The sequence below is a fragment of the Oncorhynchus tshawytscha genome, unplaced genomic scaffold, assembly GCF_018296145.1.
Source record: "Oncorhynchus tshawytscha isolate Ot180627B unplaced genomic scaffold, Otsh_v2.0 Un_contig_1726_pilon_pilon, whole genome shotgun sequence".
NCBI lineage: Eukaryota > Metazoa > Chordata > Actinopteri > Salmoniformes > Salmonidae > Oncorhynchus > Oncorhynchus tshawytscha.
This window is the reverse complement of record NW_024609364.1, coordinates 110,001-137,582: the sequence shown is the minus strand read 5'-3', so window position 1 is coordinate 137,582 and position 27,582 is coordinate 110,001. Positions and strand designations below refer to the sequence as shown.

The 27,582-nt window shown below is 47.6% G+C and overlaps 1 protein-coding gene across 1 annotated transcript in view; it reads left to right on the top strand.

The window, feature by feature from the left end:
• LOC112242111 (voltage-dependent T-type calcium channel subunit alpha-1H) overlaps positions 1–27,582 on the top strand; it is a 105,829-nt gene that overhangs the window by 12,599 nt on the left and 65,648 nt on the right. Inside the window, 10 exon segments of the mRNA XM_042315012.1 lie at positions 47–285; positions 3,280–3,435; positions 3,540–3,598; positions 14,151–14,627; positions 16,104–16,492; positions 18,989–19,140; positions 19,217–19,402; positions 22,325–22,442; positions 22,961–23,116; positions 24,285–24,381. Of these exon segments, the coding sequence (XP_042170946.1) occupies positions 47–285; positions 3,280–3,435; positions 3,540–3,598; positions 14,151–14,627; positions 16,104–16,492; positions 18,989–19,140; positions 19,217–19,402; positions 22,325–22,442; positions 22,961–23,116; positions 24,285–24,381 (2,029 nt within the window).

The following is a 27,582-nucleotide window of genomic DNA, read 5'->3' as shown; positions in this document are numbered from 1 at the left end:
CTCCTCTCTCTCTCTCCCTCCCTCCCTCCCTCCCTCTCTCCGTCAGGTGGGCTCTTTCTTCATGATCAACCTGTGCCTGGTAGTCATAGCGACCCAGTTTGCGGAGACGAAGCAGCGTGAGAACGCGTTGATGCGCGAGCAGCGAGCGCGTTACATGTCCAACGACAGTACTCTGGCCAGCTACAGCGAACCGGGATCCTGCTACGAAGAGATGCTGAGATACGTTTCACACCTCTACCGTAAACTGATCCGACGAGTACAGCGCATGTACACAACCTGGCACAGGTAGGACGACAACGACGACAACACATTCATTATTATTATTTCAACTTATTTTTGAAAGTCTTTTTAGTTTTCAAATATGTATTTACACGACTACCTATTCTATACAGAGCCTTCGGAAAGTTTTCAGACCCCTTGAATTTTTGCACATTTTGTTTAAATTACAGCCTTATTATAAAATGGATAAAATAAAAAAAAATCTGTTAGCAATCTACACACAATACCCCATAATGACATCACAATACCCCATAATGACATCACAATACCCCATAATGACATCACAGTACGCCATAATGACATCACAACACCCCATAATGACATCACAATACCCCATAATGACATCACAATACACCATAATGACATCACAATACCCCATAATGACATCACAGTACGCCATAATGACATCACAATACCCCATAATGACATCACAATACCCCATAATGACATCACAATACCCCATAATGACATCACAATACCCCATAATGACATCACAGTACGCCATAATGACATCACAATACACCATAATGACATCACAATACCCCATAATGACATCACAATACCCCATAATCATCAAATCAATAATGAATCAAATATGCCATAATGACATTATAATACCCCATAATGACATCACAATATCTCATAATGATATCAGAAACCCAGCCTAAACATCCCAAACAGCAAATGACATCAGGTACCCATAATGACATCACAATACCCCATAATGACATCACAATACCCGTAATGACATCACAATACCCCATAATACCTTATTTACATAAGTATTCACACCCTTTTGCTATGAGACTTCAAATTGAGCTCAGGTGCTTCCTGTTTCCATTGATCGTCCATGAGGTTAAAGGAATTATCTGCAGAGCTCAGAGACAGGATTGTGTCAAGGCACAGATCTGGGGAAGGGTCCAAAACATTTCTGCAGCATTGAAGTCCCCAAGAACAGTTGATCATTCTTAAATGGAAGAAGTTTGGAACCACAAGACTCTTCCTATAGCTAAGGCCCGGCCAAACTGAGTTGAGAAGGGCATGGTCAGGAGGTGACCAAGAACCCGATGGCCACTCTGACAGAGCTCCAGAGAACCTCTGTGGAGATAGGAGAACCTTCCATAAGGACAACCATCTCTGCAGCACTCCACCAGATCTAGGCCAACGGAAGCCACTCCTCAAAAAGGCACATGACAGCCCATTGAAGGTCCCCAAAACACAATGGCCTCAGACCATCAAGATTCTTGGTCTGGAAACCAAGTTTGAAATCTATGGCCTGAATGACTCATGTCTGGAGGAAACCTGGCACCATCCCCACTGTGAAGCATGGTGGTGGCAGCATCATGTCTGGAGGTGACCTGGCACCATCCCCACTGCTGAAGATGGTGGTGGCAGCATCATGTCTGGAGAAACCTGGCACCATCCCCACTGTGAAGCATGGTGGTGGCAGCATCATCTCTGCAGCACTCACCATCCCCACTGTGAAGCATGGTGGTGGCAGCATCATGTCTGGAGGAAACCTGGCACCATCCCCACTGTGAAGCAGTGGCAGCATCATGTCTGGAGGAAACCTGGCACCATCCCCACTGTGAAGCATTGGTGGCAGCATCATGTCTGGAGGAAACCTGGCACCATCCCCACTGAGAAGCATGGTGGTGGCAGCATCATGTTTGATGAAACCTGGCACCATCCCCACTGTGAAGCATGGTGGTGGCAGCATCATGTCTGGAGGAAACCTGGCACCATCCCCACTGTGAAGCATGGTGGTGGCAGAATCATGCTGTGGGGATGTTTTTCAGCGGCAGGGAGACTAGTCAAGATCGAGGCAAAAATGAACGGAGCACAGAGACATCCTTGATGAAAACCCCTTCCAACAGGACAACAACCCTAAGCACTTAGCCAAGAAAACACAAGAGTGGCTTTGGAACAAGTTTCTGAATGTCCTTGAGTGGCCCGTACTTGAACCCGATCTAACATCTCTGGAGAAACCTGAAAATAGCTTAGCAGCAACGCTCCCCATCTAACCTGACAGAGTTTGAGAGGCTCTGCAGAGAAGAATGGGAGAAACTCCCCAAATACAGGTGTGCCAAGATTGTAGCGTCATACCCAAGAAGACTCGAGGCTGTAATCAAAGCCAAAGGTGCTTCAACAAAGTAATGAGGGTCTGAATACTTATGTAAACGTTTTTAGTTTTTATAAATTAGCAAACCTGTTTTTGCTTTGTCATTATGGGGTATTGTGATGTCATTATGGGGTATTGTGATGTCATTATGGGGTATTGTGATGTCATTATGGGGTATTGTGTGTAGATTGATGAGGGGGGAAAAAAACAATTTAATTAACTTTAGAAAAAGGCTGTAACGTAAAAAAAATTATGGAATAAGTCAAGTGGTCTGAATACTGAAGGCGCTGTATAACTTCCTGTTCTAGCTGACTCGTTGTAAAAGTGAATAAAGCCCAGGATAAGTTCAACTTCCTGTTCTAGCTGACTCGTTGTAGTGAATAAAGCCCAGGATAAGTTCAACTTCCTGTTCTAGCTGACTCGTTGTAGTGAATAAAGCCCAGGATAAGTTCAACTTCCTGTTCTAGCTGACTCGTTGTAGTGAATAAAGCCCAGGATAAGTTCAACTTCCTGTTCTAGCTGACTCGTTGTAGTGAATAAAGCCCAGGATAAGTTCAACTTCCTGTTCTAGCTGACTCGTTGTAAAAGTGAATAAAGCCCAGGATAAGTTCAACTTCCTGTTCTAGCTGACTCGTTGTAGTGAATAAAGCCCAGGATAAGTTCAACTTCCTGTTCTAGCTGACTCGTTGTAGTGAATAAAGCCCAGGATAAGTTCAACTTCCTGTTCTAGCTGACTCGTTGTAGTGAATAAAGCCCAGGATAAGTTCAACTTCCTGTTCTAGCTGACTCGTTATAGTGAATAAAGCCCAGGATAAGTTCAACTTCCTGTTTTAAAAGTGAATAAAGTTCGTCCTGCTTCCTGTTTACATGTGCGTCAGTAAGCGTCGTAAGAAGGTGAACCCTAACGGAGGAGGAAGTGGTCCGGGGGTCGGCCGCAGAACATCCGGAAACGCTCCCTGGCTCCGCCCTGTACACAACCTGCTGCAACATCACCAGCGCCACCACTGTCGGCACAGCAACGGAGGACACACCCCGTAGCAACAGGTTCGTAGACTAGACCAGTAAACAAACAAACTGTGCAGTCAGACGTCAGACGGCTGTCAGATGTGTTGTTAAATACCTAACCGGGCGTTGTGAGATCTGGCGTTGGCTGCGATGTTGTCGGGGGAACAACACGACCAGATTATTGTTCTCGGGGTACAAATGTGGCCGTGTGCAATACAGAGGGAATATGGACATGGATCTTCACGAAGAGATTATACGACTATAGGACTTTAGATTATACTACGGTGGAATAGGACTGTAGATTATACTACGGTGGAATAGGACTGTGGATTATACTACGGTGGAATAGGACTGTAGATTATACTACGGTGGAATAGGACTGTGGATTATACTACGGTGGAATAGGACTGTGGATTATACTACGGTGGAATAGGACTGTATATTATACTACGGTGGAATAGGACTGTAGATTATACTACGGTGGAATAGGACTGTAGATTATACTACGGTGGTGTGGAATAGGACTGTGGATTATACTATGGTGGAATAGGGCTGTGGATTGTACTACGGTGGTGTGGAATAGGGCTGTGGATTATACTACGGTGGTGTGGAATAGGACTGTGGATTATACTACTGGTGGAATAGGGCTGTGGATTATACTACGGTGGTGTGGAATAGGGCTGTGGATTATACTACGGTGGTGTGGAATAGGACTGTGGATTATACTACGGTGGAATAGGACTGTGGATTATACTACGGTGGTGTGGAATAGGGCTGTGGATTATACTACAGTGGAATAGGACTGTGGATTATACTATGGTGGAATAGGGCTGTGGATTGTACTACGGTGGAATAGGGCTGTGGATTATACTACGGTGGAATAGGACTGTAGATTATACTATACTATAGTGGAATAGGACTGTGGATTATACTACGGTGGAATAGGGCTGTGGATTATACTACGGTGGAATAGGGCTGTGGATTATACTACAGTGGAATAGGACTGTGGATTATACTACGGTGGAATAGAACTGTGGATTATACTACGGTGGAATAGGACTGTGGATTATACTACGGTGGAATAGGGCTGTGGATTATACTACGGTGGAATAGGACTGTGGATTATACTACGGTGGTGTGGAATAGGGCTGTGGATTATACTACGGTGGAATAGGACTGTGGATTATACTACGGTGGAATAGGGCTGTGGATTATACTACAGTGGAATAGGACTGTGGATTATACTACGGTGATGTAGAATAGGACTGTGGATTATACTACGGTGGAATAGGACTGTAGATTATACTACGGTGATGTGGAATAGGACTGTGGATTATACTACGGTGATGTGGAATAGGACTGTGGATTATACTACGGTGGTGTGGAATAGGACTGTGGATTATATTACGGTGGTGTGGAATAGGACTGTGGATTATACTACGGTGGTGTGGAATAGGACTGTGGATTATACTACGGTGGTGTGGAATAGGACTGTGGATTATACTACGGTGGAATAGGGCTGTGGATTATACTACGGTGGAATAGGACTGTGGATTATACTACGGTGGAATAGGGCTGTGGATTATACTACGGTGATGTGGAATAGGACTGTGGATTATACTACGGTGGAATAGGACTGTGGATTATACTACGGTGGTGAATAGGACTGTGGATTATACTACGGTGGAATAGGACTGTGGATTATACTACGGTGGAATAGGGCTGTGGATTATACTACGGTGGAATAGGACTGTGGAATAGGAATAGGGCTGTGGATTATACTACGGTGGTGTGGAATAGGGCTGTGGATTATACTACGGTGGAATAGGACTGTGGATTATACTACGGTGGAATAGGACTGTGGATTATACTACGGTGGTGTGGAATAGGACGGTGGATTATACTACAGTGGAATAGGGCTGTGGATTATACTATGGTGGAATAGGACTGTGGATTATACTACGGTGGTGTGGAATAGGACTGTGGATTATACTACGGTGGAATAGGGCTGTGGATTATACTACGGTGGAATAGGACTGTTGATTATACTACGGTGGTGTGGAATAGGACTGTGGATTATACTACGGTGGAATAGGACTGTAGATTATACTACGGTGGAATAGGGCTGTGGATTATACTACGGTAGAATAGGACTGTAGATTATACTACGGTGGAATAGGACTGTGGATTATACTACGGTGGTGTAGAATAGGACTGTGGATTATACTACGGTGGAATAGGACGGTGGATTATACTACGGTGGAATAGGACTGTGGATTATACTACGGTGGAATAGGGCTGTGGATTATACTGCAGTGGAATAGGACTGTGGATTATACTGCGGTGGAATAGGACTGTGGATTATACTACGGTGGAATAGGACTGTAGATTATAATACGGTGGAATAGGACTGTAGATTATACTACGGTGGAATAGGACTGTGGATTATACTACGGTGGAATAGGGCTGTGGATTATACTACGGTGGAATAGGGCTGTGGATTATACGATGGTGGAATAGGGCTGTGGATTATACTAGGACGGTGGAATAGGGCTGTGGATTATACTACGGTGGAATAGGGCTGTGGATTATACTATGGTGGAATAGGACTGTAGATTATACTACGGTGGTGGAATAGGACTGTGGATTATACTACGGTGGTGTGGAATAGGACTGTGGATTATACTACAGTGGAATAGGGCTGTGGATTATACTACGGTGGAATAGGGCTGTGGATTATACTACGGTGGAATAGGACTGTAGATTATACTACGGTGGAATAGAATAGACTGTGGATTATACTACGGTGGTGTAGAATAGGACGGTGGATTATACTACGGTGGAATAGGACTGTGGATTATACTACGGTGGAATAGGGCTGTGGATTATACTGCAGTGGAATAGGACTGTGGATTATACTACGGTGGAATAGGACTGTGGATTATACTACGGTGGTGTAGAATAGGACTGTGGATTATACTACGGTGGAATAGGACTGTAGATTATACGACGGTGGAATAGGACTGTGGATTATACTACGGTGGAATAGGACTGTGGATTATACTACGGTGGAATAGGGCTGTGGATTATACTACGGTGGAATAGGGCTGTGGATTATACTACGGTGGAATAGGACTGTAGATTATACTGCGGTGGTGGAATAGGGCTGTGGATTATACTACGGTGGAATAGGACTGTGATTATACTACGGTGGAATAGGGCTGTGGATTATACTACGGTGGAATAGGACTGTGGATTATACTACAGTGGAATAGGACTGTAGATTATACTACGGTGATGGTGGAATAGGGCTGTGGATTATACTACGGTGGAATAGGACTGTGGATTATACTACGGTGGAATAGGACTGTGGATTATACTACGGTGGAATAGGGCTGTGGATTATACTACGGTGGAATAGGGCTGTGGATTATACTACGGTGGAATAGGACTGTAGATTATACGATGGTGGAATAGGGCTGTGGATTATACTACGGTGGTGTGGAATAGGACTGTGGATTATACTACAGTGGAATAGGGCTGTGGATTATACTACGGTGGAATAGGGCTGTGGATTATACTACGGTGGAATAGGACTGTAGATTATACTACGGTGGAATAGGACTGTGGATTATACTACGGTGGTGTAGAATAGGACGGTGGATTATACTACGGTGGAATAGGACTGTGGATTATACTACGGTGGAATAGGGCTGTGGATTATACTACGGTGGAATAGGACTGTGGATTATACTACGGTGGAATAGGACTGTGGATTATACTACGGTGGAATAGGGCTGTGGATTATACTACGGTGGAATAGGGCTGTGGATTATACTACGGTGGAATAGGGCTGTGGATTATACTACGGTGGAATAGGACTGTAGATTATACAATGGTGGAATAGGGCTGTGGATTATACTACGGTGGAATAGGACTGTGGATTATACTACGGTGGAATAGGGCTGTGGATTATACTACGGTGGAATAGGGCTGTGGATTATACTACGGTGGAATAGGACTGTGGATTATACTACGGTGGAATAGGACTGTGATTATACTACGGTGGAATAGGGCTGTGGATTATAAGATGGTGGAATAGGGCTGTGGATTATACTACGGTGGTGTGGAATAGGACTGTGGATTATACTACAGTGGAATAGGGCTGTGGATTATACTACGGTGGAATAGGGCTGTGGATTATACTACGGTGGAATAGGACTGTAGATTATACTACGGTGGAATAGGACTGTGGATTATACTACGGTGGTGTAGAATAGGACGGTGGATTATACTACGGTGGAATAGGACTGTGGATTATACTACGGTGGAATAGGGCTGTGGATTATACTGCAGTGGAATAGGACTGTGGATTATACTGCGGTGGAATAGGACTGTGGATTATACTACGGTGGAATAGGGCTGTGGATTATACTGCAGTGGAATAGGACTGTGGATTATACTACGGTGGAATAGGACTGTGGATTATACTACGGTGGAATAGGACTGTGGATTATACTACGGTGGAATAGGACTGTGGATTATACTACGGTGGAATAGGGCTGTGGATTATACTACGGTGGAATAGGACTGTGGATTATACTACGGTGGAATAGGGCTGTGGATTATACTACGGTGGAATAGGGCTGTGGATTATACTACGGTGGAATAGGGCTGTGGATTATACTACGGTGGAATAGGACTGTAGATTATACGATGGTGGAATAGGGCTGTGGATTATACTACGGTGGTGTGGAATAGGACTGTGGATTATACTACGGTGGAATAGGGCTGTGGATTATACTACGGTGGAATAGGGCTGTGGATTATACTACGGTGATGTGGAATAGGAATGTGGATTATACTACAGTGGAATAGGACTGTGGATTATACTACGGTGGAATAGGACTGTGGATTATACTACGGTGGAATAGGACTGTGGATTATACTACGGTGGAGTAGGACTGTGGATTATACTACGGTGGAATAGGACTGTGGATTATACTACGGTGGTGTGGAATAGGGCTGTGGATTATACTACGGTGGAATAGGACTGTGGATTATACTACGGTGGTGTGGAATAGGGCTGTGGATTATACTACGGTGGAATAGGACTGTGGATTATACTACGGTGGTGTGGAATAGGACTGTGGATTATACTACAGTGGAATAGGGCTGTGGATTATACTACGGTGGAATAGGGCTGTGGATTATACTTCGGTGGAATAGGACTGTAGATTATACTACGGTGGAATAGGACTGTGGATTATACTACGGTGGAATAGGACTGTGGATTATACTACGGTGGAATAGGACTGTGGATTATACTACGGTGGAATAGGGCTGTGGATTATACTTCAGTGGAATAGGACTGTGGATTATACTACGGTGATGTAGAATAGGACTGTGGATTATACTACGGTGGAATAGGACTGTGGATTATACTACGGTGGTGTAGAATAGGACTGTGGATTATACTACGGTGGAATAGGACTGTGGATTATACTACGGTGGAATAGGGCTGTGGATTATACTGCAGTGGAATAGGACTGTGGATTATACTATGGTGGAATAGGACTGTGGATTATACTACGGTGGAATAGGGCTGTGGATTATACTGCAGTGGAATAGGACTGTGGATTATACTACGGTGGAATAGGACTGTGGATTATACTACGGTGGAATAGGACTGTGGATTATACTACGGTGGAATAGGACTGTGGATTATACTACGGTGGAATAGGGCTGTGGATTATACTACGGTGGAATAGGACTGTGGATTATACTACGGTGTGGAATAGGACTGTGGATTATACTACGGTGGTGTGGAATAGGAATGTGGATTATACTACGGTGGAATAGGGCTGTGGATTATACTACGGTGGAATAGGACTGTAGATTATACGATGGTGGAATAGGGCTGTGGATTATACTACGGTGGTGTGGAATAGGGCTGTGGATTATACTACGGTGGAATAGGACTGTAGATTATACGATGGTGGAATAGGGCTGTGGATTATACTACGGTGGTGTGGAATAGGAATGTGGATTATACTACGGTGGAATAGGACTGTAGATTATACTACGGTGGAATAGGACAGTGGATTATACTACGGTGGAATAGGACTGTGGATTCTACTAAGGTGATGTGGAATAGGACTGTGGATTATACTACGGTGGAATAGGGCTGTGGATTATACTACGGTGGAATAGGACTGTGGATTATACTACGGTAGAATAGGACTGTGGATTATACTACGGTGGAATAGGACTGTGGATTATACTACGGTGGTGTGGAATAGTGCTGTGGATTATACTACGGTGGAATAGGACTGTGGATTATACAACGGTGGTGTGGAATAGGACTGTGGATTATACTACGGTGGTGTGGAATAGGACTGTGGATTATACTACGGTGGAATAGGGCTGTGGATTATACTACGGTGGAATAGGGCTGTGGATTATACTACGGTGGAATAGGACTGTGGATTATACTACGGTGGTGTGGAATAGGACTGTGGATTATACTACGGTGGTGTGGAATAGGACTGTGGATTATACTACGGTGGAATAGGGCTGTGGATTATACTACGGTGGAATAGGACTGTGGATTATACTACGGTGGAATAGGGCTGTGGATTATACTACGGTGGAATAGGACTGTGGATTATACTACGGTGGAATAGGGCTGTGGATTATACTACGGTGGAATAGGACTGTGGATTATACTACGGTGGAATAGGACTGTGGATTATACTATGGTGGAATAGGGCTGTGGATTATACTACGGTGGAATAGGACTGTGGATTATACTACAGTGGAATAGGGCTGTGGATTATACTACGGTGGAATAGGGCTGTGGATTATACTACGGTTGGAATAGGGCTGTGGATTATACTACAGTGAATAGGACTGTGGATTATACTACGGTGGTGTGGAATAGGACTGTGGATTATACTACGGTGGTGTGGAATAGACTGTGGATTACACTACGGTGGTGTGGAATAGGACTGTGGATTATACTACGGTGGTGTGGAATAGGACTGTGGATTATACTACGGTGGTGTGGAATAGGACTGTGGATTATACTACGGTGGTGTGGAATAGGACTGTGGATTATACTACGGTGGAATAGGGCTGTGGATTATACTACGGTGATGTGGAATAGGACTGTGGATTATACTGCGGTGGAATAGGGCTGTGGATTATACTACGGTGGAATAGGACTGTGGATTATACTTTGGTGGAATAGGACTGTGGATTATACTACAGTGGAATAGGGCTGTGGATTATACTACGGTGGTGTGGAATAGGGCTGTGGATTATACTACGGTGGAATAGGACTGTGGATTATACTACGGTGGTGTAGAATAGGACGGTGGATTATACTACGGTGGAATAGGACTGTGGATTATACTACGGTGGAATAGGGCTGTGGATTATACTACAGTGGAATAGGACTGTGGATTATACTACGGTGGAATAGGACTGTGGATTATACTACGGTGGAATAGGACTGTAGATTATACTACGGTGGAATAGGACTGTGGATTATACTATGGTGGAATAGGGCTGTGGATTATACTACGGTGGTGTGGAATAGGACGGTGGATTATACTACAGTGGAATAGGACTGTAGATTATACTACGGTGGAATAGGGCTGTGGATTATACTACGGTGGTGTGGAATAGGAATGTGGATTATACTACGGTGGAATAGGACTGTAGATTATACTACGGTGGAATAGGACTGTGGATTATACTACGGTGGAATAGGACTGTGGATTATACTAAGGTGATGTGGAATAGGACTGTGGATTATACTACGGTGGAATAGGGCTGTGGATTATACTACGGTGGAATAGGACTGTGGATTATACTACGGTAGAATAGGACTGTGGATTATACTACGGTGGAATAGGACTGTGGATTATACTACGGTGGTGTGGAATAGGGTTGTGGATTATACTAAGGTGGAATAGGACTGTAGATTATACTACGGTGGAATAGGACTGTGGATTATACAACGGTGGTGTGGAATAGGACTGTGGATTATACTACGGTGGTGTGGAATAGGACTGTAGATTATACTACGGTGATGTGGAATAGGGCTGTGGATTATACTACGGTGGAATAGGGCTGTGGATTATACTACGTTGGAATAGGACTGTAGATTATACTACGGTGGAATAGGACTGTGGATTATACAACGGTGGTGTGGAATAGGACTGTGGATTATACTACGGTGGTGTGGAATAGGACTGTGGATTATACTACGGTGGAATAGGGCTGTGGATTATATACTACGGTGGAATAGGGCTGTGGATTATACTAATAGGGCTGTGGATGGAATAGGGCTGTGGATTATACTACGGTGGAATAGGACTGTGGATTATACTACAGTGGAATATGACTGTGGATTATACTACGGTGATGTAGAATAGGACTGTAGATTATACTACGGTGATGTGGAATAGGACTGTGGATTATACTACGGTGATGTGGAATAGGACTGTGGATTATACTACGGTGGTGTGGAATAGGACTGTGGATTATACTATGGTGGTGTGGAATAGGACTGTGGATTATACTACGGTGGTGTGGAATAGGACTGTGGATTATACTACGGTGGTGTGGAATAGGACTGTGGATTATACTACGGTGGTGTGGAATAGGACTGTGGATTATACTACGGTGGTGTGGAATAGGACTGTGGATTATACTACGGTGGAATAGGGCTGTGGATTATACTACGGTGATGTGGAATAGGACTGTGGATTATACTACGGTGGAATAGGGCTGTGGATTATACTACGGTGGAATAGGACTGTGGATTATACTACGGTGGAATAGGACTGTGGATTATACTACGGTGGAATAGGGCTGTGGATTATACTACGGTGGTGTGGAATAGGACTGTGGATTATACTACGGTGGTGTGGAATAGGACTGTGGATTATACTACGGTGGAATAGGACTGTGGATTATACTACGGTGGTGTGGAATAGGGCTGTGGATTATACTACGGTGGAATAAGACTGTGGATTATACTACGGTGGTGTGGAATAGGACTGTGGATTATACTACAGTGGAATAGGGCTGTGGATTATACTTCGGTGGAATAGGGCTGTGGATTATACTATAGGTGGAATAGGACTGTAGATTATACTACGGTGGAATAGGGCTGTGGATTATACTTCGGTGGAATAGGACTGTAGATTATACTACGGTGGAATAGGACTGTGGATTATACTACGGTGGAATAGGGCTGTGGATTATACTTCAGTGGAATAGGACTGTGGATTATACTACGGTGATGTAGAATAGGACTGTGGATTATACTACGGTGGAATAGGACTGTGGATTATACTACGGTGGAATAGGACTGTGGATTATACTATGGTGGAATAGGACTGTGGATTATATTACGGTGGTGTGGAATAGGACGGTGGATTATACTACAGTGGAATAGGGCTGTGGATTATACTATGGTGGAATAGGACTGTGGATTATACTACGGTGGTGTGGAATAGGACTGTGGATTATACTACGGTGGAATAGGACTGTGGATTATACTACGGTGGAATAGGGCTGTGGATTATACTACGGTGGAATAGGGCTGTGGATTATACTACGGTGGAATAGGACTGTGGATTATACTACGGTGGAATAGGGCTGTGGATTATACTACGGTGGAATAGGACTGTGGATTATACTATGGTGGAATAGGACTGTGGATTATACTACGGTGGTGTGGAATAGGACGGTGGATTATACTACAGTGGAATAGGGCTGTGGATTATACTATGGTGGAATAGGACTGTGGATTATACTACGGTGGTGTGGAATAGGACTGTGGATTATACTACGGTGGAATAGGACTGTGGATTATACTACGGTGGAATAGGACTGTGGATTATACTACGGTGGAATAGGACTGTGGATTATACTACGGTGGAATAGGACTGTGGATTATACTACGGTGGAATAGGGCTGTGGATTATACTACGGTGGAATAGGACTGTGGATTATACTACGGTGGAATAGGACTGTGGATTATACTACGGTGGAATAGGGCTGTGGATTATACTATGGTGGAATAGGACTGTGGATTATACTACGGTGGTGTGGAATAGGACTGTGGATTATACTACGGTGGAATAGGACTGTGGATTATACTACGGTGGAATAGGGCTGTGGATTATACTACTGTGGATTATACTACAGTGGAATATGACTGTGGATTATACTACAGTGGATATTATACTACGGTGGAATAGACTGTGGATCTTTGCCTGAATCTAATGTTCAGGATGATTTGAATAGATCTTTACCTGAATCTAATGTTCATGATGAATTGAATAGGTCTTTACCTGAATCTAATGTTCATGATGAATTGAATAGGTCTTTACCTGAATCTAATGTTCATGATGAATTGAATAGGTCTTTACGAATCTAATGTTCATGATGAATTGATTAGGTCTTTACCTGAATCTAATGTTCATGATGAATTGATTAGGTCTTTACCTGAATCTAATGTTCATGATGAATTGAATAGGTCTTTACCTGAATCTAATGTTCATGATGAATTGAATAGGTCTTTACCTGAATCTAATGTTCATGATGAATTGATTAGGTCTTTACCTGAATCTAATGTTCATGATGAATTGAATAGGTCTTTACCTGCCGTGAAAAGATGTCTGACTTACATTCATTAATTAAATCAACATAATGTCTCCTACAGGTGGGGAGGAGCTGGAGATGAGGTCACTTCCTGTCCCTTGTCGTGACCCCTCTGTGACCCCTGGGCTGGGGTCGTCTCTCCTGGGTCGTCTGAACGGAGGAATGAACTACCCCACCATCCTGCCCTCCTTCGTCTGCAGCTACCGCAGCTTCACCCCCAAGCCCATCCCCACACACCCCCACAAGCCCCTCCCCACACAGCCTCACATTCCCACACACCCCCACAACCCCCTCCCCACGAACCTCCACAGCCCCCTCCCCACATACCTCCACGGCCCCCAACCCACACAACCTCACATCCCCCTCCCCACACAGCCTTACAGCCCCCTCTCCAGACACCCCCACAGCCCCCAACCCACACAACCCCACATACCCCTCCCCACACAGCCCCAGAGGCCCCTCCCCACAAAGCCCTCGCCCCTCTCAGAAAACAGTCCGGACCCCCTCAGCAAGCTGCATCAACTCATGGGACAGCACAGTAAGAGCCATCTCTCTCTATATATATATACACAGTATTTCTATAGTAGAACTAGTAAGAACCATCTCTCTATATACAGTATTTCTATAGTAGAACTAGTAAGAACCATCTCTCTACATACAGTATTTCTATAGTAGAACTAGTAAGAACCATCTCTCTACATACAGTATTTCTACAGTAGAACTAGTAAGAACCATCTCTCTATATACAGTATTTCTATAGTAGAACTAGTAAGAACCATATCTCTATATATACACAGTATTTCTATAGTAGAACTAGTAAGAACCATCTCTCTACATACAGTATTTCTATAGTAGAACTAGTAAGAACCATCTCTCTACATACAGTATTTCTACAGTAGAACTAGTAAGAACCATCTCTCTACACACAGTATTTCTATAGTAGAACTAGTAAGAACCATCTCTCTACATACAGTATTTCTATAGTAGAACTAGTAAGAACCATCTCTCTACATACAGTATTTCTATAGTAGAACTAGTAAGAACCATCTCTCTACATACAGTATTTCTATAGTAGAACTAGCAAGGGCCAGGTTCCCGGACACATATTGAACGTAGTCCCAGAATAAAAAGCCCATTTCAATTGAGAATCTCCACTGATCCTTTTAGTTCAGTACTGGTGTTTCTGTCTGTAACACCACTTACAGTCCTGACAGGAAATCCATGCCTCAAATGTTGGAGGCATTAGTGAATACATAGGAGAGGAGAGGAGAGGAGTGGAGAGAGAGGAGAGGAGAGGAGAGGAGTGGAGAGGAGGGAGAGGAGAGGAGAGGAGAGGAGAGGAGAGGAGAGGAGAGGAGAGGAGAGGAGAGGAGAGGAGAGGAGAGGAGAGGAGAGAGAAGAGAGAGGAGAGAGGAGAGGAGAGGATTGAGAGAGGAGAGGAGAGGAGAGAAGAGGAGAGGAGTGGAGAGTAGAAGAGAGGAGAGGAGAGGAGAGGAGAGGAGAGGAGAGGAGAGGAGAGGAGAGGAGAGGAGAGGAGAGGAGAGGGGAGAGGATCAGACCTGACCCGTGAGGTCAGCATAGAGCCGCTTCTCAGTCTGTCTTCCTCGTCACATCATTCTGTTTATTCAGGACATTCATTCATTAGCTACCAGGGAGACAGGAAGACCAGCCTCACGTCAGTCCTCCAGGGCCGTGTCCCCAACGGCACACTATGTAGTGCACACTACTGTTGGCCAGAGCTTCAGGGGGCTACGTAGGGATATTTAATTTCAGACGCAGCCCTGCGGCTGTAGAGATTATCCTGTTAGACTTGGTGTCTTGTTGTACTGACTTGTCTAATGGTAATGACACAGCCTCAGTGTTGGCACGGCTTCCAATCTGACCTGCCGCCCTTTGACCTCTCTCTCTGTCTTTCTCCTCTATCTGTTGAATAACAACATACTTTCAAAAATAAATATTGAAATATATTTGATCAAACTAAATAAAAAAATTGTTTCTCTCTCTCTCCCTCCAGGCCGTCCTCGGCTGCTGTACCAGCTGGCTGGCGTGGTGCCCTCCCCTCTCCTCCTGGAGCTGTTGGGCTGCCCGCTGTGTGCCCGCGCCCTAGAGGGCATGGAGCTGGACCTGAGCGACCTGGAGGGGTCTAGGGGAGAGGCCCACACCCTGCACGTCTTCCCCCAGGGAGGAGAGGGGCGCGGCGGGCGTGGGAGGCGCCGGCGGAAGGCAGGGCTGGGGGCAGGGCTGGGGATCGGGGTGAAGAGGGCCAGTAACAGGCTGCTGGATCTGGGGACAGCATTCAGAGACAGACTGAAACGCATCGTAGACAGCAAGTACTTCAACAGAGGGATCATGACCTCCATCCTCATCAACACTCTCAGTATGGGGATAGAATACCATCAACAGGTAGGACCATCCTCATCCCCCCTCTCCGTCTCTCCTGTCCCCTCCTCATCCCCCTCTCCGTCTCTCCTGTCCCCTCCTCATCCCCCTCTCTGTCTCTCCTGTCCCCTCCTCATCCCCCTCTCTGTCTCTCCTGTCCTCTCTCCGTCTCTCCTGTCCCCTCCTCATCCCCCCTCTCCGTTTCTCCTGTCCCCTCCTCATCCCCCCTCTCCGTCTCTCCTGTCCCCTCTCTGTCTCTCCTGTCCCCTCCTCATTCCCCTCTCCGTCTCTCCTGTCCCCTCCTTATCCCCCTCTCTCCGTCTCTCCTGTCCCCTCCTCATCCCCCTCTCTGTCTCTCCTGTCCCCTCCTCATCCCCCCTCTCTGTCTCTCCTGTCCCCTCCTCATCCCCCTCTCCGTCTCTCCTGCCCCTCTTCATCCCCCTCTCCATCTCTCCTGTCTCCCCTCCGTCTCTCCTGTCTCCTCCTCATTCCCCCCTCTCCGTCTCTCCTGTCCCCTCCTCATCCCCCTCTGTCCTGTCTCCTCCTCATCCCCCTCTCCGCCTCTCCTGTCTCCTCCTCATTCCCCCTCTCCGTCTCTCCTGTCCTCTCCTCATCCCCCTCTGTCCTGTCTCCCTCCTCATCCCCCTCTCCGCCTCTCCTGTCTCCCTCCTCATCCCCCCTCTCCGTCTCTCCTGTCCCCTCCTCATCTCCCCTCTCCGTCTCTCCTGCCCCCTCTTCATCCCCCTCTCCATCTCTCCTCTCTCCCCTCCGTCTCTCCTGTCTCCTCCTCATTCCCCCTCTCCGTCTCTCCTGTCCCCTCCTCATCCCCCTCTCTGTCCTGTCTCCTCTCATCCCCCTCTCTGCCTCTCCTGTCTCCTCCTCATTCCCCCTCTCCGTCTCTCCTGTCCCCTCCTCAGTCTGTCCTGTCTCCTCCTCATCCCCCAGTCTATCCCTCCCGCCTCTCCTGTCTCCCTCCTCATCCCCCCTCTCCGTCTCTCCTGTCCCTCCTCATCCCCCTCTCCGTCTCTCCTGTCTCCTCCTCATCCCCCTCTCTCCGTCTCTCCTGTCCCCTCCTCATCTGTCAGTCTCCGAACTCTCTGTCTCCTCCTCATCCCTCTCTCTCTCCTCTCCTCATCCCCCTCTCCTCCTCAGTCTGTCAGTGAGTCCCCCCTCTCTCTCTCTCCTGTCTCCCTCCTCTCCCCCCCTCCTCCCCTGTCTCCTCCTCAGTCTGTCAGTGAGTAAGAACTCTCTCTCTCCTCATCCCCCTCTCCCTCTCTCCCCTCCCCTCCTCAGTCTGTCAGTGAGTCTATCTCCTCTCCCCTCTCTCTCTCCCTCCTCCCTGTCTCCTCCTCAGTCTGTCAGTGAGTCCTATCTCTCTCCTGTCTCCTCCTCATCCCCCTCTGTCAGTCCTGTCCCCTCCTCATCCCCCTCTCCTCTCTCTCTGTCCCCTCCCTCATCTCCCCTCAGTCTGTCAGTGAGTAAGAACTCATCTCCCTCCTATCTCTCTCTCTCTCCTCTCCCCCTGTCTCCTCCTCAGTCTGTCAGTGAGTAAGAACTATCTCTCTCTCCTGCATGTCTCTCCTCTCCCCTCCTCCCCCCCTCTCCTCTCTCAGTCTGTCAGTGAGTCCCCCTCTATCTCTCTCCTCATCCCCCTCTCCGTCTCTCCTGTCCCCTCCCATCTCCTCCTCAGTCTGTCAGTGAGTAAGAACTCTCTCTCCTATCTCTCTCTCTCTCTCCCTCCTCCCCTGTCTCCTCCTCAGTCTGTCAGTGAGTAAGAACTATCTCTCTCTCATCTCCCTCTCTCCCTGTCTCCTCCTCAGTCTGTCAGTGAGTAAGAACTATCTCTCTCTCCCTCCTCCCCTGTCTCCTCCTCAGTCTGTCAGTGTCTATCTCTATCAGTAAGAACTCTCTCTCCTCCCTCTCATGTCTCTCCTCCTCAGTCTGTCAGTGATCCCCCCTCTCTATCTCTCTCTCCTCCTCATCCCCCCCTCCCTGTCTCCTCCTCAGTCTGTCAGTGAGTAAGAACTCATCTCTCTCTCTCCTCCTCCTCATCCCCCTCTCCCCTCCTGTCTCCTCCTCAGTCTGTCAGTGAGTAAGAACTATCTCTGTCCCCTCCTCTCTCCCCTCTCCGTCTCTCCCTGTCTCCTCCTCAGTCTGTCAGTGAGTAAGAACTCTCTCTCTCCTCCTCCCTCCTCATCCCCCCTCCTCAGTCTGTCAGTGAGTCCCCTCCTCATCCCCCTCTCCGTCTCTCCTGTCCCCTCCTCATCCCCCCTCTCTCCGTCTCTCCTGTCTCCTCCTCATCCCCCCTCTCCGTCTCTCCTGTCTCCTCCCCCTCTCCGTCTCTCCTGTCCCCTCCTCATCTCCCCTCTCCGTCTCTCCTGTCCCCTCCTCATCCCCCTCTCCGTCTCTCCTGTCCCCTCCTCATCCCCCTCTCCGTCTCTCCTGTCCCCTCCTCATCTCCCCTCTCCGTCTCTCCTGTCTCCTCCTCACCTCCCCTCTCCGTCTCTCCTCTCTGTCCAGCCGGTGGAGTTGACTGATATCCTGGAGATCAGTAACATCGTGTTCACCTGCATGTTCCTCCTGGAGATGATGTTCAAGCTGCTGGCCTTCGGTCTCTTCGGCTATATCAAGAACCCCTACAACATCTTCGACGGTATCATCGTCATCATCAGGTGGGTGTGAGGAAGATCTCTCCTGCAGTGTGTGTGTGTGTGTGTTACAGTAAAGTGTGTGTGTCATGTGTTCCAGTGTTTGGGAGATCGTTGGGCAGGCGGACGGCGGTCTGTCTGTCCTGCGTACCTTCCGTCTGCTGCGGGTCCTGAAGCTGGTCCGGTTCCTGCCCGCCCTGCGCAGACAGCTGGTGGTTCTGATGAAGACTATGGACAACGTAGCCACCTTCTGTACACTGCTCATGCTCTTCATCTTCACCTTCAGGTACTGTCTCACACACACACACACACACACACACACACACACACACACACACACACACACACACACACACACACACACACACACACACACTGTTACTCTTGGAGCAGGGAACGCAACTCCCTGTGGAGGGAAAAGAGGTATGTGATGGTAGGTGATGGGGGAAAGAGGTATGTGATGGTAGGTGATGGGGAAAGAGGTATGTGATGGTAGGTGATGGGGGAAAGAGGTATGTGATGGTAGGTGATGGGGGAAAGAGGTATGTGATGGTAGGTGATGGGGAAAGAGGTATGTGATGGTAGGTGATGGGGGAAAGAGGTATGTGATGGTAGGTGATGGGGGAAAGAGGTATGTGATGGTAGGTGATGGGGAAAGAGGTATGTGATGGTAGGTGATGGGGGAAAGAGGTATGTGATGGTAGGTGATGGGGGAAAGAGGTATGTGATGGTAGGTGATGGGGAAAGAGGTATGTGATGGTAGGTGATGGTAGGTGATGGGGAAAAGAGGTATGTGATGGTAGGTGATGGGGAAAGAGGTATGTGATGGTAGGTGATGGGGGAAAGAGGTATGTGATGTTAGGTGATGGTAGGTGATGGGGAAAAGAGGTATGTGATGGTAGGTGATGGGGGAAAGAGGTATGTGATGGTAGGTGATGGGGGAAAGAGGTATGTGATGGTAGGTGATGGGGGAAAGAGGTATGTGATGGTAGGTGATGGGGGAAAGAGGTATGTGATGGTAGGTGATGGGGGAAGAGGTATGTGATGGTAGGTGATGGGGAAAGAGGTATGTGATGGTAGGTGATGGGGGAAAGAGGTATGTGATGGTAGGTGATGGGGGAAAGAGGTATGTGATGGTAGGTGATGGGGAAAGAGGTATGTGATGGTAGGTGATGGGGGAAAGAGGTATGTGATGGTAGGTGATGGGGAAAGAGGTATGTGATGGTAGGTGATGGGGGAAAGAGGTATGTGATGGTAGGTGATGGGGGAAAGAGGTATGTGATGGTAGGTGATGGTAGGTGATGGGGAAAGAGGTATGTGATGGTAGGTGATGGGGGAAAGAGGTAGGTGAGGTGATGGGGGAAAGAGGTATGTGATGTTAGGTGGTAGGTGATGGGGAAAGAGGTATGTGATGGTAGGTGATGGGGGAAAGAGGTATGTGATGGTAGGTGATGGGGGAAAGAGGTATGTGATGGTAGGTGATGGGGAAGAGGTATGTGATGGTAGGTGATGGGGGAAAGAGGTATGTAATGGTAGGTGATGGGGGAAAGAGGTATGTGATGGTAGGTGATGGGGAAAGATGTATGTGATGGTAGGTGATGGGGGAAAGAGGTATGTGATGGTAGGTGATGGGGGAAAGAGGTATGTGATGGTAGGTGATGGGGGAAAGAGGTATGTGGTGGTAGGTGATGGGGGAAAGAGGTATGTGATTGTAGGTGATGGGGAAAAGAGGTATGTGATGGTAGGTGATAGGGGAAAGAGGTATGTGATGGTAGGTGATGGGGGAAAGAAGTATGTGATGGTATGTGATGGGGAAAGAGGTATGTGATGGTAGGTGATGGGGGAAAGAGGTATGTGATGGTAGGTGATGGGGGGAAAGAGGACAGAGAGAAATACCGATTACAGGGAACGTATACTTCCTAAACACGGTGAAGTCGGGGGAAAGGGGCTGGACGGAACCAAAGCAAAGAAAGTAACAATTAAAGAGTCTCCTCTCATACCTATACCTGCTTTCCCACTTCTTACCTAACTAGCACCGCCTGGCGCGCTAACCAACATACAGGGGGTGGTCCACCCAGGTCTTACCTAACTAGCACCACCACTAACCAACATACAGGGGGTGGTCCACCCAGGTCTTACCTAACTAGCACCGCCTGGCGCGCTAACCAACATACAGGGGGTGGTCCACCCAGGTCTTACCTAACTAGCACCACCACTAACCAACATACAGGGGGTGGTCCACCCAGGTCGTACCTAACTAGCACCGCCTGGCACGCTAACCAACAGACAGGGGGGTGGTCCACCCAGTTCTTACCTAACTAGCACCGCCTGGCACGCTAACCAACAGACAGGGGGGTGGTCCACCCAGTTCTTACCTAACTAGCACCGCCTGGTGCGGTAACCAACATACAGGGGGGTGGTCCACCCAGGTATTACCAAACTAGCACCACCACTAACCAAGATACAGGGGTTGGTCCACCCAGGTCTTACCTAACTAACACCACCACTAACCAACATACAGGGGGGTGGTCCACCTATGTCTTACCTAACTAGCACCGCCTGGCGCGCTAACCAACATACAGGGGTGGTCCACCCAGGTCTTACCTAACTAGCACCGCCTGGCACGGTAACCAACATACAGGGGGTGGTCCACCTATGTCTTACCTAACTAGCACCGCCTGGCGCGCTAACCAACAGTGTCTCCCTGGGGTGGGGGTGTCTCCCTGGGGTGGGGGGTGTGTCTCCCTGGGGTGGGGGGTCTCCTGGACGAGGGGTGTGTCTCCCTGGGGTGGGGGGGGTCTCCCTTGGCGGGGTCTCTCTGGGGGGTCTCCCAGGGTGGGGGTCTCCCTGGGGGGGGGTCTCCCAGGGTGGGGGCCTCCTGGGGGGTGTCTCCCTGGGGAGACAAGCTGTATCCTCTGACCGAGAGGCGGCGGTCAGAGCTCCTATCTGCGATGAGGCCGACCAATCAGCTACTTTAGGAATCCAGGAAGTCATTTCTTGAAAAACACACACTCACACACACACACACACACACACACACACACACACACACACACACACACACACACAACCATACACACACACACACATGCACACATAACCTGATGATAAATGCTTAACCTCTCTCTCTCTGTGTGTGTGTGTGTGTGTGTGTGTGTGTGTGTGTGTGTGTGTGTGTGTGTGTGTGTGTGTGTGTGTGTGTGTGCAGTATCCTAGGCATGCACCTGTTTGGGTGTAAATTTAATCAGCAGATGGAGAACGGAGACACCATCCCAGACCGCAAGAACTTTGACTCGCTACTCTGGGCCATCGTTACTGTGTTCCAGGTCAGACCTGCCTGTGTGTCTGTGTGTCCCTCTCTCTCTCTCTCTCTCTCTCTCTCTTTCTTTCTCTCTCTCTTTCTCTCCCCATCCCTCCTCTCTCTCTCTCTCCGTCCCCCTCTCTCTCTCCGTCCCTCCTCTCTCATCCCTCTCTCCTCTCTCATCCCTCTCTCTCCTCTCTCTCCTCTCTCTCTGTCTATAGATCCTGACTCAGGAGGACTGGAATGTGATCTGTATAACGGCATGGCCTCTACCTCTCCTCTCCCATCCCTCTCTCTCCTCTCTCATCCCTCTCTCTCTCCTGTCTCTCTCTCTCTCTCTCTCCTCTCTCTCTCTCCTATCTCCTCTCTCCTCTCTCTCTCTCTCTCTCTCTCTCTCTCTCTCTCTCTCTCTCTCTCTCTCTCTCTCTCTCTCTCTCTCTCTCTCCTCACTCTCTCCCTCTCTCTCTCCTCTCTCTCTCTCTCTCTCTCCTCTCTCTCTCTCTCTCTCTCTCTCCTCTCTCTCTCCTCTCTCTCTGTCTATAGATCCTGACTCAGGAGGACTGGAATGTGGTCCTGTATAATGGCATGGCCTCCACCTCTCCTCTCGCTGCTCTCTACTTTGTGGCTCTGATGACGTTTGGGAACTATGTCCTCTTCAATCTGCTGGTGGCCATCTTGGTGGAGGGCTTCCAGGCTGAGGTAGGAGTTTGACAAGGTTCTATAGGGTTCTACAGGGTTCTACAAGGTTCTACAGGGTTCTACCGGATTATATAGAGTCCAACCAGTTTCAACAGAGTTCAACAGGGTTCTACAGGGTTCTATGGGATTCTATAGAGTCCAACCAGTTTCAACAGAGTCCAACAGGGTTCTACAGGGTTCTCCAGGGTTCTATGGGATACTGTAGATACCGTGCTTCTACACCTGCATTGCTTGCTGTTTGGGGTTTTAGGCTGGGTTTCTGTACAGCACTTTGAGATATCAGCTGATGTACGAAGGGCTATATAAATAAATTTGATTTGATTTGATTTGATTTGTAGAGTCCAACCAGTTTCAACAGAGTCCAACAAGGTTCTACAGGGTTCTATGGGGTTCTATGAGGTTCTACAGGGTTCTACGGGATTCTACAGGGTTCTACAGGGTTCTACGGGATTATATAGAGTGCAACCAGTTTCAACAGAGTCCAACATGGTTCTACAGGGTTTTACAGGGTTCTATGGGATACTATAGAGTCCAACCAGTTTCAACAGAGTCCAACAGGGTTCTACAGGGTTCTATAGGTTTCTACGGGATTCTATAAAGTGCAACCAGTTTCAACAGAGTCCAACAGGGTTCTACAGGGTTCTATTGGATACTATAGAGTCCAACAGGGATCTACGGGGTTCTAGAGTCCAACAGGGTTCTACAGGGTTTTACGGGATTCTATAGAGTCCAACAGGGTTCTACAGGATTCTATGGAGTCCAACCAGTTTCAACAGAGTTCTACAGTGTTCTAGAGTCCAACAGGATTTTACAAGATTCTACTGGGTATCACTGGTTTCTACTGGGTTCTACAGAGTCCAACATGGTTCTACAAGGTTCTACAGGGATCTACAGAGTCCAACATGGTTCTACCATGTTCTAATTGGTTCTAGAGCATTCTAGAGGGTTCTGCAGAGTTCATCAGGGTTTTAAAGGGTTTATAGGGTTCTTAAAAAGTTCTAACTCTCCAGTGACCTCCTGTGTTTTGTCACCAACTCAAGGAGGGAGTTTTGTACAGGGCTTTCAGACCATGATTCTCTGACTGTCTGTCTGTCTGTCTGTCTGTCTGTCTGTCTGTCTGTCTGTCTGTCTGTCTGTCTGTCTGTCTGTCTGTCTGTCTGTCTGTCAGGGTGATGCCAACCGGGCGGACTCTGACGATGACAAGAGGTCTGATGACGATGGAGAGGAGGAGAAGAAGGAGAAGGTTGGAGAGCTGGAAGACACAGGTGGGTTAACAGAGACGTAGAGAGACATGATGATGATGATGATGGTGGTGGTGGTGGTGGTGATGATGATGATGGTGATGATTGTGATGATGATGATGGTGATGTTGGTGGTGGTGATGATGATGGTGGTGATGATTGTGATGATGATGGTGGTGATGGTAGTGGTGATGATGGTGATGATGGTGATGGTGGTGATGATGGTGATGTTGATCATAGTGGTGATGATGATGATGGTGATGATTGTGATGATGATGGTGGTGGTGATGATGATGATGATGATGATGATGATGATGATGGTGATGGTGATGGTAATGATGGTGGTGTTGGTGGTGATGATGGTGGTGGTGATGGTGATGATGATGGTGATGATTGTGGTGTTGGTGGTGATGATGGTGGTGGTGATGGTGATGATAATGGTGATGATTGTGGTGATGGTGGTGATGATAGTGGTGATGGTGGTGGTGATGATGGTGGTGGTGATGATGGTGGTGATGATGATGATGATGGTGATGGTAATGATGGTGGTGATGGTGGTGATGGTGGTGGTGGTGATGGTGGTGGTGATGGTGATGGTGGAGGTGATGATGGTGATGATGGTGATGATGGTGGTGGTGGTGATGGTGATGGTGATGATGGTGGTGGTGGTGGTGATGATGGTGGTGGTGATGGTGATGATGATGATGGTGGTGATGATGGTGGTGGTGGTGATGTTGGTGGTGGTGATGATGATGATGGTGATGATTGTGATGATGATGGTGGTGGTGATGATGAATGTGATGATGATCATAGTGGTGATGATGATGATGATGGTGATGGTAATGATGGTGGTGATGGTGGTGATGGTGGTGGTGATGATGGTGGTGGTGGTGGTGATGATGGTGGTGGTGGTGGTGATGGTGGTGATGGTGATGATGAATGTGATGATTGTGGTGATGGTGGTGATGATGATGGTGGTGATTATGACGGTGGTGATGATGGTGGTGATGGTAGTGGTGATGGTGATGATGATGGTGATGATGGTGATGATGGAGGTGGTGGTGATGGTGATGGTGGTGATGGTGGTGGTGGTGATGATGGTGGTGATGGTGATGGTGGAGGTGATGATGGTGGTGGTGATGATGAATGTGATGATGATGATAGTGGTGATGGTGATGATGATGATGGTGATTGTGATGATGGTGGTGGTGATGATGATGATGATGATGATGATGATGGTGATGGTAATGATGGTGGTGTTGGTGGTGATGATGGTGGTGGTGATGGTGATGATGATGGTGATGATTGTGGTGTTGGTGGTGATGATGGTGGTGGTGATGGTGATGATAATGGTGATGATTGTGGTGATGGTGGTGATGATGATGGTGGTGGTGATGATGGTGGTGGTGATGATGGTGGTGGTGATGATGAATGTGATGATGATCATGGTGGTGATGATGATGATGATGGTGATGGTAATGATGGTGGTGATGGTGGTGATGGTGGTGGTGGTGGTGGTGATGGTTGTGATGATGGTGGTTATGGTGGTGATGGTGGTGGTGGTGGTGATGGTGGTGATGGTGGTGGTGATGATGAATGTGATGATGATCATGGTGGTGATGATGATGATGATGGTGATGGTAATGATGGTGGTGATGATGGTGGTGATGGTGGTGATGGTGGTGGTGGTGATGATGATGATGGTGATGATTGTGATGATGATGGTGGTGGTGATGATGAATGTGATGATGATCATGGTGGTGATGATGATGATGATGGTGATGGTAATGATGGTGGTGATGGTGGTGATGGTGGTGGTGATGGTTGTGATGATGGTGATGATGGTGGTGGTGATGATGGTGGTGGTAATGATGGTGGTGGTGGTGATGTTGGTGGTGGTGATGATGATGATGGTGATGATTGTGATGATGGTGGTGATGATGATGGTGGTGATTATGACGGTGGTGATGATGGTGGTGATGGTAGTGGTGATGGTGATGATGATGGTGATGATGGTGATGATGGAGGTGGTGGTGATGGTGATGGTGGTGATGGTGGTGGTGGTGATGATGGTGGTGGTGATGGTGATGGTGGAGGTGATGATGGTGATGATGGTGATGATGGAGGTGGTGGTGATGGTGATGGTGATTATGGTGATGGTGGTGCTGATGATGGTGATGGTGGTGGTGATGGTGATGATGATGGTGATGATGGAGATGTTGGTGGTGGTGATGATGGTGATGGTGATTATGATGGTGGTGGTGGTGGTGGTGATGGTGGTGATGATGGTGGTGGTGATGGTGGTGGTGATGATGGTGGTGATGGTGATGATGGTGATGGTGGTGATGATGGTGATGTTGGTGGTGGTGATTATGGTGATGGTGATGATGGTGATGATGATGATGGTGGTGGTGGTGATGGTGGTGATGATGGTGGTGGTGATGGTGGTGGTGATGATGGTGGTGATGGTGATGATGGTGATGGTGGTGATGATGGTGATGTTGGTGGTGGTGATTATGGTGATGGTGATGATGGTGATGGTGGTGGTGGTGATGGTGGTGATGGTGATGATGGTGATGGTGGTGATGGTGGTGATGATGGTGGTGATGGTGGTGGTGATGATGATGATGGTGGTGGTGGTGATGGTGGTGATGATGGTGGTGGTGATGGTGGTGGTGATGATGGTGGTGATGGTGATGATGGTGATGGTGGTGATGATGGTGATGGTGGTGGTGATGATGGTGATGGTGATGATGGTGATGGTGGTGGTGGTGATGGTGGTGATGGTGATGATGGTGATGGTGGTGATGGTGGTGGTGGTGATGATGATGGTGATGATTGTGATGATGATGATGGTGATGTTGGTGGTGGTGATGATGATGATGGTAATGATTTTGATGATGATGGTGGTGATGGTGGTGATGATGGTGAGTGATGATGGTGATGGTGGTGATGATGGTGATGTTGGTGGTGGTGATGATGGTGATGTTGGTGGTGGTGATGATGATGATGGTGATGATTGTGATGATGATGATGGTGATGTTGGTGGTGGTGATGATGATGATGGTAATGATTGTGATGATGATGGTGGTGATGGTGGTGATGATGGTGAGTGATGATGGTGATGGTGGTGATGATGGTGATGTTGGTGGTGGTGATGATGATGGTGATGATTGTGATGATGATGATGATGATGATGGTGATGGTGATGGTAATGATGGTGGT